This window comes from Podarcis cretensis (genome assembly GCF_951804945.1).
Source record: "Podarcis cretensis genome assembly, chromosome: 2".
NCBI classification, from domain to species: domain Eukaryota; kingdom Metazoa; phylum Chordata; class Lepidosauria; order Squamata; family Lacertidae; genus Podarcis; species Podarcis cretensis.
This window is the reverse complement of record NC_137171.1, coordinates 115,001,237-115,019,108: the sequence shown is the minus strand read 5'-3', so window position 1 is coordinate 115,019,108 and position 17,872 is coordinate 115,001,237. Positions and strand designations below refer to the sequence as shown.

At 44.5% G+C, this 17,872-nt stretch overlaps 1 protein-coding gene across 2 annotated transcripts in view; it reads left to right on the top strand.

Annotated features, from left to right (window-relative positions):
• The window catches only part of PPT2 (palmitoyl-protein thioesterase 2), a 58,095-nt gene extending 40,555 nt beyond the window's left edge, over positions 1 to 17,540 (top strand). The window contains exons 6-10 of one of the 2 annotated variants that reach the window (XR_013835274.1): positions 2,744 to 2,827; positions 5,096 to 5,180; positions 9,581 to 9,635; positions 10,461 to 13,116; positions 13,159 to 17,540. Coding sequence is in view for 1 of the 2 variants with exons in the window: in XM_079964008.1 (XP_079820134.1) it covers positions 2,744 to 2,827; positions 5,096 to 5,180; positions 9,581 to 9,635; positions 10,461 to 10,604 (368 nt within the window). In the remaining variant the exon portion in view is untranslated. Of the gene's footprint in view, positions 1 to 2,743; positions 2,828 to 5,095; positions 5,181 to 9,580; positions 9,636 to 10,460 lie in introns of both variants that reach the window. The other variant, XM_079964008.1, reaches the window with a different exon arrangement.
• The last annotated feature ends 332 nt before the right edge of the window (positions 17,541 to 17,872 follow it).

The window sequence follows — 17,872 nt, the reverse complement described above, 5'->3', positions numbered from 1 at the left end:
GCCACCACTGCGCGATTTCTGTTCTCATCCTGAAGCAAAGTTCTTAACCCAAGGTACTATTTCTGGGTTAGCGGAGTCTGTAACCTGAAGCGTCTGTAACCCGAGGTACCACTGTACTGAGGCCTGGGCTGTGTATCCTTTTCACGTAAACGTGACTTAGATGTTTTGATGTTTGAGCGTTATATGAATTATATTAAATTGGGGGGTTTTTTAAGCAGAGGTTGGAGGGACATCTGTCAGGGATTATTCAAAAGTTATTCCTGCAAAAGTGATCTCCTGAGAGCCAGTGTGGTGTAGTGGTTAAGAGCAGTGGACTCATAATCTGGTGAACTGGGTTCGCGTCTCCGCTCCTCCACATGCAGCTGCTGGGTGACCTTGGGCCAGTCACACTTCTCTGAAGTCTCTCAGCCCCACTCACCTCACAGAGTGTTTGTTGTGGGGGAGGAAGGGAAAGGAGAATGTTAGTCACTTTGAGACTCCTTAAAGGGAGTGAAAGGCAGGATATCAAATCCAAACTCTTCTTCTTCTTCTGCATTCCTGGACTAGATGACTCTCGGGGTCATTCCAATTCTACAATTCTCTCCTGTCAAGTGACTTTCCTTTTCCCAGACTTCCCTTTGCTCAGAATTAGGCATATTCATGGAGGATATTGATGGCTGCTACTAGCCACAATGGCTGTGTTCCAACTCCACCAGGGTTAATCCGAATTTATATCTAGACACATTATGCACATTGTAAAAAGAAAAAGAATTGCACAGTGCGAAATAAGAGTTTGGGTGTATGGGAGGGAGTTTCTAAAAAGGAAATAGATTAGAAGATGAACACAGATTCCTTTTGAATTTCCATCTCCATACATTAATACTGTATTAGGAGACTAATTACTTGACTGGTCAAAGCCATTTATTGTAGAGTTGTTTATCAGCTCCATCTGGTACGCAGGCTGAGACCCTACCTGCCTGCAGACTGTCTCGCCTGAGTGGTGCATGCTCTGGTTATCTCCCGCTTGAACTACTGCAATGCGCTCTACGTGGGGCTACCTTTGAAGGTGACCCGGAAACTACAACTAATTCAGAATATGGCAGCTAGACTGGTGACTGGGAGCGGCCGCTGAGACCATATAACACCGGTCCTGAAAGACCTACACTGGCTCCCAGTACATTCCGAGCACAATTCAAAGTGTTGGTGCTGACCTTTAAAGCCCTAAACGTCCTCGGTCCTGTATACCTGAAGGAGCGTCTCCACCCCCATCGTTCTGCCCGGACACTGAGGTCCAGCGCCGAAGGCCTTCTGGCGGTTCCCTCACTGCGAGAAGTGAGGTTACAGGGAACCAGGCAGAGGGCCTTCTCGGTAGTGGCGCCTGCCCTGTGGAACACCCTCCCAGCAGATGTCAAGGCAATAAACAACTATTTTACTTTTAAAAGACAACTGAAGGCGGCCCTGTTTAGGGAGGTTTTTAATGTCTGACACTGTATTGTTTTAAATATTCAGTTGGAAGCCGCCCAGAGTGGCTGGGGAAACCCAGCCAGATGGGCAGGGTATAAATAACAAGTTGTTGTTGTTGTCATTGTTGTTTAGTAATGCTCCTCTTATTTTGGAATCAAGTTATGTCCGTAACTCTTTGGTAGTGCCAGCAACCAGCTGATTGGCTGAGATGAATCTTTACCTGCCCCACACCTGATGTCCTGTGTCAGGTCTGCTATAGGTGCAGGTAGCTGTGGCTTGAAGGCAGTGGCAGACTTTCAGCTTTAAAGATTCAGTGGTGCCCTGTGCGATGCCTCAATTGGGCATCCTTCCCGCCTTTCGTGTTCCGGTCCATCATCGTTGTTGTAGCATCCTCTTGGCTCGCCACCCGGTGAGCCGGTTGCGCTCCCCGAAATCTGCCTCTTTTGGGGGGCCAGCGAGTATAATGGGGGTTGTGAACCAGTGGGTCACCACCACTGATCTGCCAGGAATGATGAATACAAAGCAAATTTGGGTAGATGGGTTGGAGAAGGAGAGTGGTTTTGTACGTCGGGATCCCTGGTCTCTGGGAGTAGTCTGCATGGTTGTAGTGGTTAGATTGTCAGACTAGGTAAAGGTAAAGGGACCCCTGACCATTAGGTCCAGTCGTGACCGACTCTGGGGTTGCGGCGCTCATCTTGCTTTACTGGCCGAGGGAGCCGGCGTACAGCTTCCGGGTCATGTGGCCAGCATGACTAAGCCGCTTCTGGCGAACCAGAGCAGCGCACGGAGACGCTGTTTACCTTCCCGCCGGAGCGGTACCTATTGATCTACTTGCACTTTGACATGCTTTCGAACTGCTAGGTGGGCAGGAGCAGGGACCGAGCAACGGGAGCTCACCCCATAGTGGGGATTTGAACCGCTGACCTTCTGATCGGCAAGTCCTAGGCTCTGTGGTTTAACCCACAGCGCCACCGGTGTCCCCTGTTGGAGACAAAATAAATAAGAGTTATTCCGTTGCAGGGAAATGCACTCTGTGCATGCTCTGAGTCAGTTGCGGCTTCTTGCTACTGCTACGCTTGTTCCAGAGATAAAACCTGCCAATAAAAATAAGTTCCAGGGCTATGTTCAAATCTAAAGCCTTTGTCCCCCCCCCCCCCGCAAAAAAGAGACTGGTTTTTTAAATGTTATTTATTTATTTTATATTAAAAATAAGGGGGAGGGAGGAGTTGGAGCCTGTCTCCTGGGTTCTGTGGGAAAAGGCCAGTGTAGAAAGCAAACGAGATTTCTCTGCCTTTTTCAGATCCACATCATCGGGATCTTTACCTCAACAATAGCAACTTCCTGGCTCTGTTGAATGATGAGAGGCTCCATCCCAACGCAACAGGTAATAAAGTGGTCTGCTCCTCAGTTCCCAATGTAAAAGGGGGAGTGGTAGGCTAGCCCCACTTGGGAGGCCTACCCCACATCCCCACTTACAGATGATGCTTGTCTTATCCCGACAACCCTGTCCATACAGCCCCACAGCCTTGGGCGACTTAGGTCTGTGTTGCTAATCTTTGGTCAGCTAGGTCTCTCAGGCAGTCTACCTCGTAATTTCTTTTTTTTCTTCTATAATTTTTATTACAGTTTCTGTTTTACATTTTAGAAAATTCATTCGAACAACCTTAAAACACCAATGACTTCCTTTCTTCTCTTTCCATGGTTCATTTTCCAAAACATAAATCCCTGCATATTTTATATAAACTAAACCAGTCAGTATTCCATTATTAAATCCATCAAAAGCTATTTACACTGTTGAGTTTATCTTAATGCTGCCCACGTTTTCAAATAAACACAATTTTCCTCCCTATATTCTATAAACGTTTTCCAACCTTCTTTAAACATATGTTTAAATGTTTATAGTCTTGCTCATAATTTCCTTCCTGAGGTGGTAGGAGAACTCCGTCACTAAATACACACCCACAGCAAAGCAATGGCTGAAGAGAAAATTGAAACGGGGGCTTCCTAGCTTACAAATTATCCTCCTAGGGCCAAACTAGTCATGTCGGTGGGTGCCACGTTTGTTCGTTCAGGTGTCTCCCCAATTCCTTTCTCAAACATTTTCCTCCCTGTTCTGATTCACTTCCAATGTCAGTGCTGAGTTGAGAGAAAAGTGTCTGCCATGATAGTGTCTGCTTCTTCCCCTTCATCTGCAAGAGTGTTGTGCTTTGATGATGATGATGATGATGATGATGATAATAATAATAATAATAATAATAATAATAATAATTGTTATGTACTGAAGTTCTCACCCTGGGCCAGCAGGGGGCTACTGTAGATAGTTATGCAAATGAAGGATCGAAAGTGACGTTCAGTGATTGGATAGTTTTAGAAAGTTGTTACAGTTACGTTGTACTGGAGCTCTATATAAGCAGGCTGACTGAACCCTTCAGTTCAGTTCTGTCCTGGCCTGTGAATAAACAAGAGCTGTTTGAAGAATCGCTTTGTCGTCTGATATGTTCACCCACAACTTAACAACAACAATAATAATAATAATAATAATAATAATAATAATAATAACCACCGACACCCCCCAATTCCAGTTGATCCATGAAGAATAAACATGGCTCCCCCCCCCCCATCCTGCCCTTAACCCTTGTGGTCCTCATAGTCTTTTACTGCCTCTGAGGTGTTACAACCAGGCCAAGTCTCAAGTTGAATAGGGTAGCTCTGTTTTTTTAATTTTAAAAAAAAGGCCTTGCCAGCATCCTGACACAGAAATTTAACAAGTTATTGGCCCACAACATCTGGCAACCGAGCACGACGTTTTGAAGATGGAGTGTTCTTCTGTTTGCTCGAATGCTGCTGCCTCAAGTTAAACTTTTCCCAAAATGGGAGAGTTAAAATGTGGGGGGTGGGGTGGGGAAATCCTTGCTTGCTAAAAGTTTATATGTCAGGCTGCTGGAATTCTCCAGAAAGGTTTGCCAGGCCAGTTCAGCTGTGGCAACTATAGAAAGGCTTGTAAAAACCTTTCTGTGTTTTGTTTTGCCAATCCTTTTTGGAACTGATGCAGTTGGATCCTGAATTCCTGCCACAGACTGCTTGCTGACTGTGCTGTGTGTGTTGTGTTTGATGACTTTTCACTGGGTATTTCCCCCCCGTTTTGCTTTATTTTAATCACCTGCTATCTAGTTTTTATACTTCAAGCTGTCTTGCGGGTCCTCATAGGAAGAAAGGCAGGCGACAAATATTTGAACGAACTAAAAGTACGGGAGCAGAGCCAGAAAACAAGTCATCACAGCTTATTCCTCTTTTTTTACTGCAGTTTACCTTAAGACTTCTAAACAGCAAGGCACTGTGAGATCAGTAGGAAATGGGCACATCTATCAGTTTTGCTTTCTTTCAGTTTCTCATTTGTTTCTGTCCCCACCTTCCCACCACAATTTGTGAGGCCATAATAAAATTTAAGTTGCTGGCCATCACTACCTCTTGCAGGAGCAAATTATGTAGATTACCTCAGGTCCACATCTCAGAGAATTCAGAGTGAGGAGAGATCGGTTGTTGTCTGTTAGGGGCAGAGGAATGGGACAAAGGAGAAGAGTCTCCACAGTGACTTTTGTGACCAGATTTCTGAATCTTTTGCCTCTCTCTCTCTCCCCCCCCCCCAATACAGCCTGGAAGAGAAATTTCCTGCGGATCCGAAAGATGGTTCTGATTGGGGGTCCAGATGATGGTGTAATCACGCCATGGCAGTCCAGGTGAGCTTTTGGAAGCCGCAAGAAGACCCTCTCACCCAGGTTGAGATACGATACAATTGTTGTTGTTGTTGTTTAGTCGTTTAGTCGTGTCTGACTCTTCATGACCCCATGGACCAGAAGAGCACACCAGGCACTCCTGTCTTCCACTGCCTCCCGCAGTTTGGTCAAACTCATGCTGATAGCTTCGAGAACACTGCCCTACCATCTCGTCCTCTGTCGTCCCCTTCTCCTTGTGCCCTCCATCTTTCCCAACATCAGGGTCTTTTCCAGGGAGTCTTCTCTTCTCATGAGGTGGCCAAAGTATTGGAGCCTCAGCTTCACGATCTGTCCTTCCAGTGAGCACTCAGGGCTGATTTCCTTAAGAATGGAGAGGTTTGATCTTCTTGCAGTCCATGGGACTCTCAAGAGTCTCCTCCAGCACCAGAATTCAAAAGCATCAATTCTTTGGCGATCAGTCTTCTTTATGGTCCAGCTCTCACTTCCATACATACGATACGATAATCTTATTGTCTTTGTCCCATACAGAACAACGAAATTGAAAAAATCTACATAAGACATTCAAAAACCAACAAGCCTGCTATCCCAGCTATCCCAACCTGGTTAGCTCCCTAAAAACTCTGATACCCCATAATTAAATACAATATACTCCCATAGAGACTCCTTACACTGCATTTAAAACCAAAATCACATTTGGATAGAAACTGTTTCTTAGACGGCTAGTCCTAGTCTTTATAACCCTGTACCTTCTTCCAGAAGGCAGAAGCTGAAAGAGATCACTTCCGGGGTGTGCATTATCCTGCGCTATCTCTTCAGCTTTCTTATGGCACCTGGAAGCCATAAGGGGAGGGGGAGATTCAGATCTTGATGAAGTAGATCAGGGACAGGCTATATGTTACCCTTCTGGGACTACAACTCCCATCATCCTGCACCATTGGCCATGCTGGCTGGGGCTGATGGGAGTTGGAGCCCAACAACATAAAGAAGAGTTTGGATTTGATATCCCGCTTTATCACTACCCGAAGGAGTCTCAAAGCGGCTAACAACCTCCTTTCCCTTCCTCCTCCACAACAAACACTCTGTGAGGTGAGTGGGGCTGAGAGACTTCAGAGAAGTGTGACTGGCCCAAGGTCACCCAGCAGCTGCATGTGGAGGAGCGGAGACGCGAACCCAGTTCCCCAGATTACAAGACTACCGCTCTTAACCACTACACCACACTGCAAGGGACCCTGAGGGTCATCTAGTCCAACCCCCCCTCAATGCAGGGATCTCAACCAAAGCATCCATGACAGATGGCCATCCAAACTCTGCTTAAAAACCGCAGGGGTAGAGGAGAGTGTTCCTGAGCTATGTTTATGCGTTGGGTGTGTGCGTTAAATACAGTTTAAAGTCCCAGTAATATGAATAAATGAAGACTCTGGATTTCTTTTACAGTGGTACCTTGGGTTACAGACGCTTCAGGTTACAGACTCCGCTAACCCAGAAATAGTACCTCGGGTTAAGAACTTTACCTCAGGATGAGAACAGAAATCGTGCAGAGGCCCCATTAGCTAAAGTGGTGCTTCAGGTTAAGAACAGTTTCAGGTTAAGAACGGACCTCTGGAATGAATTAAGTTCTTAACCCGAGGTACCACTGTACTGTGTTTTATTAATTTATCCATTAGCACCAGATAGAGCCGCTTCTCTCATTTCTGCGTTGAAGGATCCTTTCTAGCTTCCCGCATGTGTAAGAGTGAAAACTCTCGGTCCCGCTGCTATTTGATTTCTCTCCAGCCTGTCTGCTGACTCATTCGCCTGCTTATGCCCCAACAGTAGAGCAGGATACTAAACTGATAATAAATGAGGATAAGGCTTTTGTCTCCAAGCACAGCTTTCTGCCTTCTCTGTCACTCTTCCCCTTACCCCACCCGTATGTTATCAATGCAGAGACGCCATTCGGACTTGCCGATAAGGCCATAAGGCTTTTAGGCTTGTGAATCAAAGCACGCAGCCCAGATTACGAACTTGTCTCACTGTTGAGATCTTTGTTGGAGGGCCAGCTTTGGAAAGTCCCCATTCTGAAGTGAGATAAGCCTGCCTATTCCACTGGCCTCCTGCCGTAATGCTTTTTAGGTGCCGAGCAGAATCGCTGTTGTATTCCTAGGCCATTGGTACTGTGTACGCTTTCTTTGCTTCTGGTTCTGGCCCCTGCACCGCACCCCCCCCCCCAGTATTGTATCCTAATTTATTATTATTATTAATTTTTATTGAATTTTACAAGAAAAGAAAAAGAAACAAAAAACAATACATAACACTGTAAACACATTTATATACATGTTTTCCAAAATGCAAACTGAAAAAAGAAAATACTTTTCATAACCAATAATATTACCAAATTCATGCTTAAAACATTACAATATATAAATCTTAGTTAAAATATTATAAAAGACTTCCACTGCATTCACTGCACGTCTCTTAGTTATCTCGCCCGCCTTCACATCTGTTCTTCAGTCATTTCCCTTCCTTAGATTCTTTCATAATCAGTCAGATCTTTATGTTCTCTATATTCTTCACAAGGTTACTCTAGAGGCACAACCAAACTTTCATATTTGAGCCCTGCTTGCATAAATATTCGTTTAAGCATTCCCATTGTTTCTGAATTCTAATTTTTTTATTTATGCCTTATTAAATCCGCCAGTTTTGCTAACTCCAGGTACTCACATAGTTTACTGAACCATTCCCCTTTTGTTGGGATATAATTTCCCTTCCAGTAACTGGCTACCAACGTTCTCGCTGCTGTTGTTGCATACAGAAAGGTGCTGATTTTGTCTTGTATCCTAACTTTCATTGCTTGCTTTGCTGTATTTCAGATAAGCTGCCTTGAGAGTAGGTAGAGCAGGTTTGTAGCTCAGTAGCAGAGCTTGTGCTTTGGAATAAAACAGTCCCAAATTCAAGCCCCAGGATTTCCATGTAGGGCTGAAAGAAACACCTGTCTCAGATCCTGGGCAGTGTCGACAATACTGAGTTAAATTAACCCAGTGGTCTAATTCAGTATATGAGGGAGCTTCCTTTGTTAGGTATAAATATTAGAGAGAGAGAGAGAGAGAGAGAGAGAGAGAGAGAGATTCAGCATTGCCACAGTGCCTCTCTGTTAGATGGCGAAATCCCTTAATAGATGTGGGCATTTTTTTAAAAAAAGTGGTGGTGATGGCTGCCCTGAAATATACTGAATTTTGTAAAATGAAACAAAAAGCTTGAAATATTGCAGGGTGTTAATTTTAGAACCTGCATGCTATATCCTGTACTGCTCAAATCCAAACGCAGCACGTGGCTAATAATGTATTATCAATAGTTAGGTCATAAATCATAAGCACCCACATATAACATATGCATAGTTATGCAAAAGTTCATAAACAAGAAATAGTAAGCATAATAAATTGCTGTCAGGGAACACCGTGACAAAGGCGCAATAGTCAATGTCCAGTAATATTGTAGTGGTAGGTGCTCCAACGTAGGGAGAATATATTCAAACCGCTGTAGAGTGTAGCAAGAGAGAGCCAGTGTGGTGTAGTGGTTAAGAGCAGTAGTCTCATAATCTGGTGAACTGGGTTCGCTTCCCCGCTCCTCCACACGCAGCTGCTGGGTGACCTTGGGCTAGTCACACTTCTCTGAAGTCTCTCAGCCCCACTCACCTCACAGAGTGTTTGTTGTGGGGGAGGAAGGGAAAGGAGAATGTTAGCCGCTTTGAGACTCCTTAAAGGGAGTGAAAGGCGGGATATCAAATCCAAACTCTTCTTCTTCTTCTTCTTCTTCAAACAGCAAACAAAACAGGACTGCAGCAGGCATGTAAGCAAAACTGTTTCTCATCCATGGCAGATAGGAATTGCCTCCTGACAAATAGGGAGGGAAACTTTCAATGCACCCCCCCCCCAAAAAAAAATCAATAGGAAATAAATTTATTCTTTGTTTTTAGGCATCAAAAGATTAACTTAAACATTTGTAGGTGACTAGCTGGTAACTTTTCATGGACTTATTAGTCTTGATAAAATTGCAGGTGCATACTTTTCATATGGGTCTTATCACAGAATTTGTTTATTTGAAGCATTTTCGCTCTGGCCTTCTGCCAAGAAAGACTCCCAGTGTGGCTTTCAGCCTTTACAATTTGAAAGATGTGACACGAAAGGAAAAGGGATTGGGGAGGGAGGAGGAAGAAAGCAAACAAACACACACACACACACAGAGGCAGTGGTTCTTAATTAAGAGTTTCAGGTCATGGGGTTGGATCTCAGCCGTGTGTGTGTGTGTGTGTGTGTGTGTGTGTGTGAGAGAGAGAGAGAGAGAGAGAGAGAGAGAGAGAGAGAGAAAGAAAGGGATCAAGCACTGTCCTTGTAATGAAACCTCCTTCTTCCCTCTTCTCCCTGCAGTCTGTTTGCCTTCTATGATGATAACGAGAATGTGAGAAATATGACATCACAGCCGGTGAGTGAGGCTAGACTGCCTAATTGGGGGGACAGAGCCGGGGGCATCAGCATGTCAAAATAAATGTATTTTTTGGTTTACTCGGAAAGGAAGTTGGTATTGGGAAAGGAGGATGTTTTGAATTTTTAATAACTTGTTTTTAACTTGGATTTCCATTGATATTTTTAAATGTACACACACACACACAGTGGTACCTTGGTATTCAAACAGCTTGGCTCTCAAACAAATCAGCTCCCGAACACTGCAAACCCAGAAGTAAGTGTTCCAGTTTACGAACGTTTTTTGGAAGCCGAGTGTCTGACGCGGCTTCCACTTTGAGTGCAGGAAGCTCCTGCAGCCAATCGGAAGCCGTGCCTTGGTTTTTCAACCGTTTCTGGAGTCGAACAGACGGATTAAGTTCGAGAACCAAGGTACCACTGTATATATCTTAGAATCTTCCTCTCAGTTGCAAGTCCGCTCCTCATCAACCTACCTGAAGGCCTAGATTTTGAAAGTAAATATTTCTAGGCTGGTTTTCTTCCATAAGACCTTCAAAATGGCTCCTGAAGTCTGGCGGGGGGGATGCCTCTGGATTTGAAATATCAGAGGAAACTCAAAGCATTCGTGGCCTAGTTAAAACACGTGTATAAGAACCAGGACCTCAAAATCCCGTGGAAGGGTACGTGTCTCTTGCGCATTGCAATCTAAAGGCACAACCAAGCGACATATTAACTGGTTAAAAAATCCCACGCAAGTGGTTTTGTCTTCAGCTTCATGACAGGGCCTTTTTTTTATTCTTATTTTTTGAGCAGGAGTTTAAATGACCTCCTTTCTCCTTTCTCTCAGGTCTACCTGCTGGATACCTTTGGCTTGAAGACTCTGGACGCTCGAGGCGACATCGTTTTTTACAAAATGCCAGGCGTCACCCACACAAACTGGCATTCCAACCTCACAGTTTATGACACTTGCATTGCCAAATGGTTGACGTAGCTGGCGGGGACTTGAGGAGAAGCTGACAGAGGAGGAGAGTGTCCTAAACCGAGATGCGCTGTGGTACCTCATCTTGGCATTTCTTCCCAACCGAGAAACCCCGCTTTTTTTACCTATAGCTTTTCGTTTCGTTTTTATTTTTAGGATGGTTGATATTTTCTTTCATAGTGGAAGAAACCTTTTTTTCCTGCAGAACCTTTTGGTGAAGACTGGGAGCAGTTTGGGGGGTTCCAGGGGGATGCAGGGCAGGAAATGATTGTGCCATTTTTTAATTTTTGGCAGCTCTGAGCTATGAAAGCTGCAGGAAAAACTGCAAAAGGACAATTCAGCAGGATCAAATACTTGAGAAGAATTGGGGGAGGGGGAGGGGGATTTAGGTGCTGAATTTGGCAAAGAGACTGAAAACAGGAAATGTATTACTTTTAAATGCAATGTTCCTATTTCATATTTCCCAGTTCCGAACCTCTTGCAGAAATCTATGCCTTGTGGAAGCTGGCCATATTTCTCTTTGAAATTCTAACACTGAAAAAGGTTGGATTTAGAAAATGCCTTTTCAATTGGACTTTTAAAAAAGACATCACATTCTTTCTGGCAAAAATCTGAATACTCTTTCTAATGGGGACTAAACTTCCAGAAAGGTGACAGAAACTAATTGTGGGAAAGTTTCAACAAGCTAACATTATTTTGCACAGATAAGTTAAGATTTCTGCTTTGACATTTCAACAGAGAAGATGGGCCAGTTTGTAGTATTTTACCAAAACTGCAGTTCCCTGGCATTTTCAAATTTTAACCATGTAGGCGTCACCACAAAATCATCTAATGGTTCAGGCTTGCAATTTTTTCAGTAATTTGCTTCAGTCTCTTTGTTTGCACCACAATGTTGGAAGGGGCTTCAGAGCTTAGTCCTCCAATCATAGACCAAGACAAATATTTTCAATTATTGACTAAATGGAAAGGCAATATGTATTTATTAGAAATGTGTATATTTCCCCTCCTCCTTTAGAAGCACATTCTCAGAAACTCAGGTTAGCAACAAAAATCAGTGGAGACAGAAACTTCGTCGTTTGCTCTGTTGTCTATATTTTTTAAAAAATGATATGTGCTTAAACCACCCAGTGACAGCTGTTAAGAGGCAGCTGCTGGCTGATTTTGGGGGAGCATCTGCTAAGGTACCCTCATCTCTTGGAGGGAAAACTGGTGCCCTTTCTGATGTTTTGGGACTACAACTTCCATCATCCCTGACTGCCGGCCATGCTGCTTGGGCTGATGGGAGTTGGAGTCCCCCAAGATGCGAAGGGCCACAGATTCCCCACCCATCTGCTACAGTATTAACTCTTACTATCACCGAGGTACAATAGGACATAATGCAATAGGACTCAGGTTTAACGCTGACTGTGGATCCAGGCTGTGTTTATGTGAAGCACATTCATTTCCTCAAATAATTACAGGTGCTGTCATTTACCCCTCACAGAGTTACGATTCCCAGCAGCCCTTAACAAACTGCAGAAAAGAATGTGCCTCAAAGTGTATACTCAGCTGGAGTTTGAAAAAGGAAATGAAAAAGGAAATGAGGACAAGACAGGGTTCACTTTCAGCTGCGCTTGGTGAGGCTTAAGGGGGATAATTATTCTTGGAAATGTTTTACATGCTATGTGGAATGAGAGAATGGAACACTAGACTGCTCCACTTCTAGCAGCGTGGAGAGAAGCTGTGTTTTTAAATGTTTCTCCACATAAAAGAAACACACAAATCCTTTATGTAGTAAACCGGTACACTGGAGAGAAATGCTTAGCTTAGCGCTTTACCTGTTGTCTTAGCTGCCTGCATGCTACAGAAGGGGCTTTTTAGCAGGGGAACATCTAGAAATGTGACCCACACAGGCCTGCAATCAGAAGTCAGGCCACCCAGACTCCTTAACCCTCCCTTTCATTCCGTCTGCTACGTCGATCAGCTGGCTCTTAATGTGTTTTGACGTTCTTCCTTTGATGAGGTGATGACCAGAGCTGTTTATATAGCCCAGCTAGCAAGCAAATGGGCAGTATTCAGATTTCATCATGCAAAGTTTGAGTTTGTTTGTACAGGCTGCCTGGATTTTTTAAAAAAAATATTATTATTTGCATAAATCAGCCGAAAGGTGCAAAACTTTGGGTTTTGCTGTAACGTATGGCAAGCAAGTTAATTGTAGAGTTAAGGAAAATCCTCACTACAGTGGTACCTTGGGTTACATACGCTTCAGGTTACATATGCTTCAGGTTACAGACTCTGCTAACCTAGAAATAGTACCTTGGGTTAAGAACTTTGCTTCAGGATGAGAACAGAAATTGTGCTCCTGCGGTGCGGCGGCAGCAGGAGGCCCCATTAGCTAAAGTGGTGCTTCAGGTTAAGAACAGTTTCAGGTTAAGAACGGACCTCCAGAACGAATTAAGTACTTAACCCAAGGTACCACTGTATTCCAAAGTAAAAGTGCAGCTAGTGGAAGTGATAAATATTTGAGGTGCCAGATTGCCGTGAGGTACTGAGTACTTCCTCCGATTTTCTCCCTTGGTGTGAATAGCATTTTCGGTTTGCTGTCGGAGCACCAGAAGAAGGCTACATTTGCACCGAACACCCATCTTTGCTTAAGGTGCAAAAATCCTTGTTCCAGTGGTGGCTGGTTGACATTGGGACCGATAGCGGAGGAAGGAGGGAGGCAGGCAGTAGGTGGCGCCAGAGCCAATGGCAGGCAGAACCAATGAATTCTACTTTTGTCCCCATCCTCCTCCCTGTCGAGTCCTATTGGGGGCAGCACTAAGCAGGTGGAAGCTGACAGGCAGCGCCACCCTCTGGTTGTAAATAAGAAGGCAGGCAGGTCTAGGCTGGCAGAGAGCAGGCAGACAGTGGGGCAGACTGACAGTGGTGCTCTTGAGTGTGCCCCATTCCTTTTTCCATATAAGTCAAGGGTAGGCAACCTAAGGCCCGGGGGCTGGATGCGGCCCAATCGCCTTCTCAATCCGGCCCCTGGACAGTCCGGGAATCAGTGTGTTTTTACACAAGTAGAATGTGTCCTTTTATTTAAAATGCATCTCTGGGTTATTTGTGGGGCATAGGAATTCATTCATTTCCCCCCCTCCAAAATATAGTCTGAGGGACAGTGGACCGGCCCACGGCTGAAAAAGGTTGCTGACCCCTGATATAAGTGAATGGATGCATTTCATTCACCGGGGGGGGGGGGGCAGAGAGTAAAGCATTGCATTTTGGGACACGGTTGCTGAGGTAAAGCCTTGGCATTTGGTTGCAAACATTTGGCACTGCCTTCCCATGCAGCTGTCCAGTTTTAGCAAAGGTCTTAAGATCCTTCTAGCAAGAAGTGCCAAGGACTGAAGGTTCTAATAATAGAATAAGGACCTTTTAAAAAATACGCATTTGGGTTTTTTTGCAAAGCATGTTCTGTACTTTTCCACATGTGAACATAGCGCCAACGTCTCCATGAGGAGCAAGTCACTTGGGTTTGTTTCAGATTGTACTTTGTTTCAGGACTCCACCTTCAGAAATGTTCATAATAATAATTACTATTATTATTTTGAGGCTCAAATAGTTAGAAAAATTGATAGACATTTGTGTATGAAATTAGCAGAACTTGGGAGCGGGGGCTGTTTTGAGGAGTTCATAATTTACTAGCCACTAGTGTGGATTTTAGCAGCATTGTTACAATACTTCATAGTTCTGCAGAAGCTTAAGATTTTATTTATATTTTTTTTGCGTTCTCACATGCAATGTCTTGAAGGTTTTTTGGGTTATTTTTGCCATGTAGATAATATAGGATAAGGAATAAGGAAATGCTTTTGGCATGAATATTTATTTTTATCATATGGAAAGCTGAAGCAGTACACATTTTGGATCTGACTTGAATTAGTAGAAGTAAGTGTCCCCCAAATTTCTGATGGCCAAGGCATGCTTTTTGTTGTTGTTGTTGTTGTTGTTGTTAAAATTGGAAGTGCAGGTGCTGTTGTTACACCTGAAAACCTTTCCTTTGGAATGTGTACGAGTCAGAACAGAAAATCTCACCCCTTTAATTTCTGCATGAGCTGCTGTCATCTAGGCCTACCTCCTGACTTCTGGAACAGCGGCCATTGCTGCAACCTACTACAGTGCTGCCTCGCAAGACGAAATTAAACCGTTCCGTGAGGCTCTTCGTATAGCGGTTTTTTCATCTTGCGAAGCAAGCCCATTGACAGCTTAGCGGATTAGCGCTATTAGCGGTTTAGTGGCTTTTAGCGGATCAGCTGTTAAGCGGCTTAGCGGCTTAGGAAAAGGGGAGAAAAAGGAGAAAAAACCCGCAGGAACTCGCAAGACATTTCGTCTTGCGAAGCAATCCCATAGGGAAATTCGTTTTGCGAAGCGCCTCCAAAACGGAAAACTCTTTCGTCTAGCGGGTTTTCCGTCTTGCGAGGCGTTCGTCTTGCGGGGCACCACTGTACATTTAAAGCACACAGCTTCCAGCAAAGAATCCTGGGAACTGTGGTTTGTTGAGGGTGCTGGGAATTATAGCTTGGTTGGGTGTAAACTACAGTTCCCAATATTCTTTGCAGGGAAGTCATGTTTTTCAAATTTAGGATGTGGTCCTCCTGCCTCGTGTCCCTTTAGAAGGGGTGGTTTGTCCAGTGATTGTCCAATCATGCCTGATGCAGAGACCGGGCCGAATTGTTTTATCCTATCTGCTTGCCTCCCATATCTGGATTTGGAGGAAAGAGGTGCTAGACCAGTTAATCGTTCAAGGAGTTTGGTGGGGGTTCACACAGGCTTGCTCCTAGGGAGGCAAGTTGTGGACTACCCTGAGTTGGATGGCGAGTCCGTGGCCAGGAGTTCCCTACACAACCGCCCATCCCACTTCCAGAAGGATTGTGAGGGTGGGGCGATCTGGTTGTGTGGCAAGGAGATCTGCTGGCTGCTCAGCATGAATCTGGTACTTGCTTGTGTCCTCAGTGTGGCATAAGTTACCTCTGACCAGCTGCTGAAACTCCTTTCAAATTGGGGTTGCTGCAGTTTGGGGGCTGCTTTGAAGACACACTCCAGAGGGTATGCACATTTCTAACCGCAATCCAGACACTACAGCCCTATTTTTCTCAATCTTTTGTCCAATGTGGGACTCAAACCCACAACCCTGATATTCAGAGTCTCGTGCTCTACCGACTGAGCTATCCCAGCCTAGTTACAATGGTGGGAATGACTGAGCTAATGAGTCCCATCAGCAAAAGCCATGTGCGTGGGCTTCGACTTTTGTAATAGTGCTTCCCCTCTATTCACCCTCAAAATTGGCTTGGGGTGGCGGCAGCGGAGAGGTCAAATAAAACAGTACACAAGGGGAGGACAAGCAGCGATTGCTCCAACTGGCCAAAATGCTTGCTGGGACACATCGATTTTAGTGCAACGTTGAGTTGGCATCTGTTTTGTCTCGGGACATTCAATTCCTCCCATTAAGTTCCTTGAGAGGATGAGCAGAGGAGACCATTTGCAGAACAGGTGATCCTGGCATTGCATCCTCGAGAGCAAGTGAGAAGAGTGCATGAAAATGATAAAAAAGTGAGTTTTCCCCACAATGTAAAGCTATTGTTTCTCATTTTCCCGTGTTCTAAAAGCAGATATCTGTGAATAGCACATGATCTATGAGACTTAGAGGAACTATTACAGCCCCTGTGGTTTCTTTCGTTCTAAATCTTATTTGCATCCCCGAAAAACTTTAATATAATCTGCATTTCTCACGCTGCCTTATGTGAGGTTCCTGCCCCCCTCTTCTGTTTAGGTCCATTGTAGCTTGTGTCTGCAAAATTAGGTACAGTTTAGAGCAGGCATAGGCGAACTCCAGCCCTCCAGATGTTTGGGACTACAATTCCCATCATCCCTAGCTAACAGGACCCAGCGGTCAGGGATGATGGGAATTGTAGTCCCGAACATCTGGAGGGCTGGAGTTTGCCTATGCCTGGTTTAGAGTGAAGACAAAAGGAAACTTTTTTATTTTCTTTTTTAGAGAGGTGGGGTTGCTCCCAAAGTTCACTTTGCTACATTTAGTCGAGACATTTCTTTTCCCCTGCAGGGCCAGACTCAAGAGGTGTGGGGGATACAACTGTTTCAGGCTTGAACTGGAAACTCGCACGTGGGAAGCGATTGGCTGGTTTCCCATCATGTCACCAAGGTCACAACATACACCTCACACCATTTTAAGAACTTTAGGCTCTCCCAAAGAATTCCAGGGACTGTAGTTTGTCAAGGGTGCTGGGAACTGTAGTTCTGTGAGGGGTGAACTATAGTTCACAGGATTCTTTGGGGGGAAGCCATGACGGTTAAAGGCGATAAAAAATATATGCTTTAGATGTACGGTGTGACAGGGATGTAAGAAATGGTTTTTCGTCAACTGCTCTCTGCAGCAAGAAAACATTAGGCGACAAAGGAACCAAAAAAGTCTTATGAACATTCACGTAGCATTTCTGAAGAATTAAAAAGCAGTTCAAAGTGAGAGCTGCTATTCAATTGGTTGGCATGCCCAACCCTCATTTTAGCTGTGCTTTGGGCCTTATCTCACAGCTGCCCTCTGTTTTTTTATGTTCTGCCTTTACCTTTTTACATGTTCCATTGAACTTTTATGAGTATAAATTCCTCGGCCTGGAGTTCCCTTACTGCCCGCTGGGACTGTTTACATATTTATGGTTTAAAAAAACCTTATTTATTGCTGGTAAGTTCTAAGCATGGCTTGTCTGATTGGGGGAGCAGGCAGAGTTCGTCTCCTCCAAAACATACCCCAACCCTGTGAGAAATTCTTCCTCTGCCTTAGGGTCAGGCGCAGTTTTGTCAGTGGGGTTACACATGGCCTACTTATGTGGCCAAAGGAGGCTGGTTGCCTTCCCTGGCATCTAAAGTCTCTGTATTTATATGAATAAAAGCAATTTGTTCCCAAGAAGAAAATGTGCATTTCTGTGTGTTGTGTTCTGAGGAGTCACTTGAAAAGGGGAAAGAGGTGGGTGGGGGGAACATAAGTAGCTGCTGTTATGAGAGAGAAAAAACTGCTCCTTTTCCCTTATGGGGTACCCAAGAGCCCATATAGAGTCCTTTTGTAGGTTCTCTATCAGTAGGAGAAAATAACAGAGGCTAACCAGAAAATAACGAGAAGCAAAGCAGCTAGTAAGCCTGATCTTTATTAAAGCTGTTGCAACAGGGTGCTCCCCTCACATGCACGAAAGGAGGAGGACCCCAAACAAAGGTGTGCCCGCCCTTATATAGACATTTTAAATTGCCCG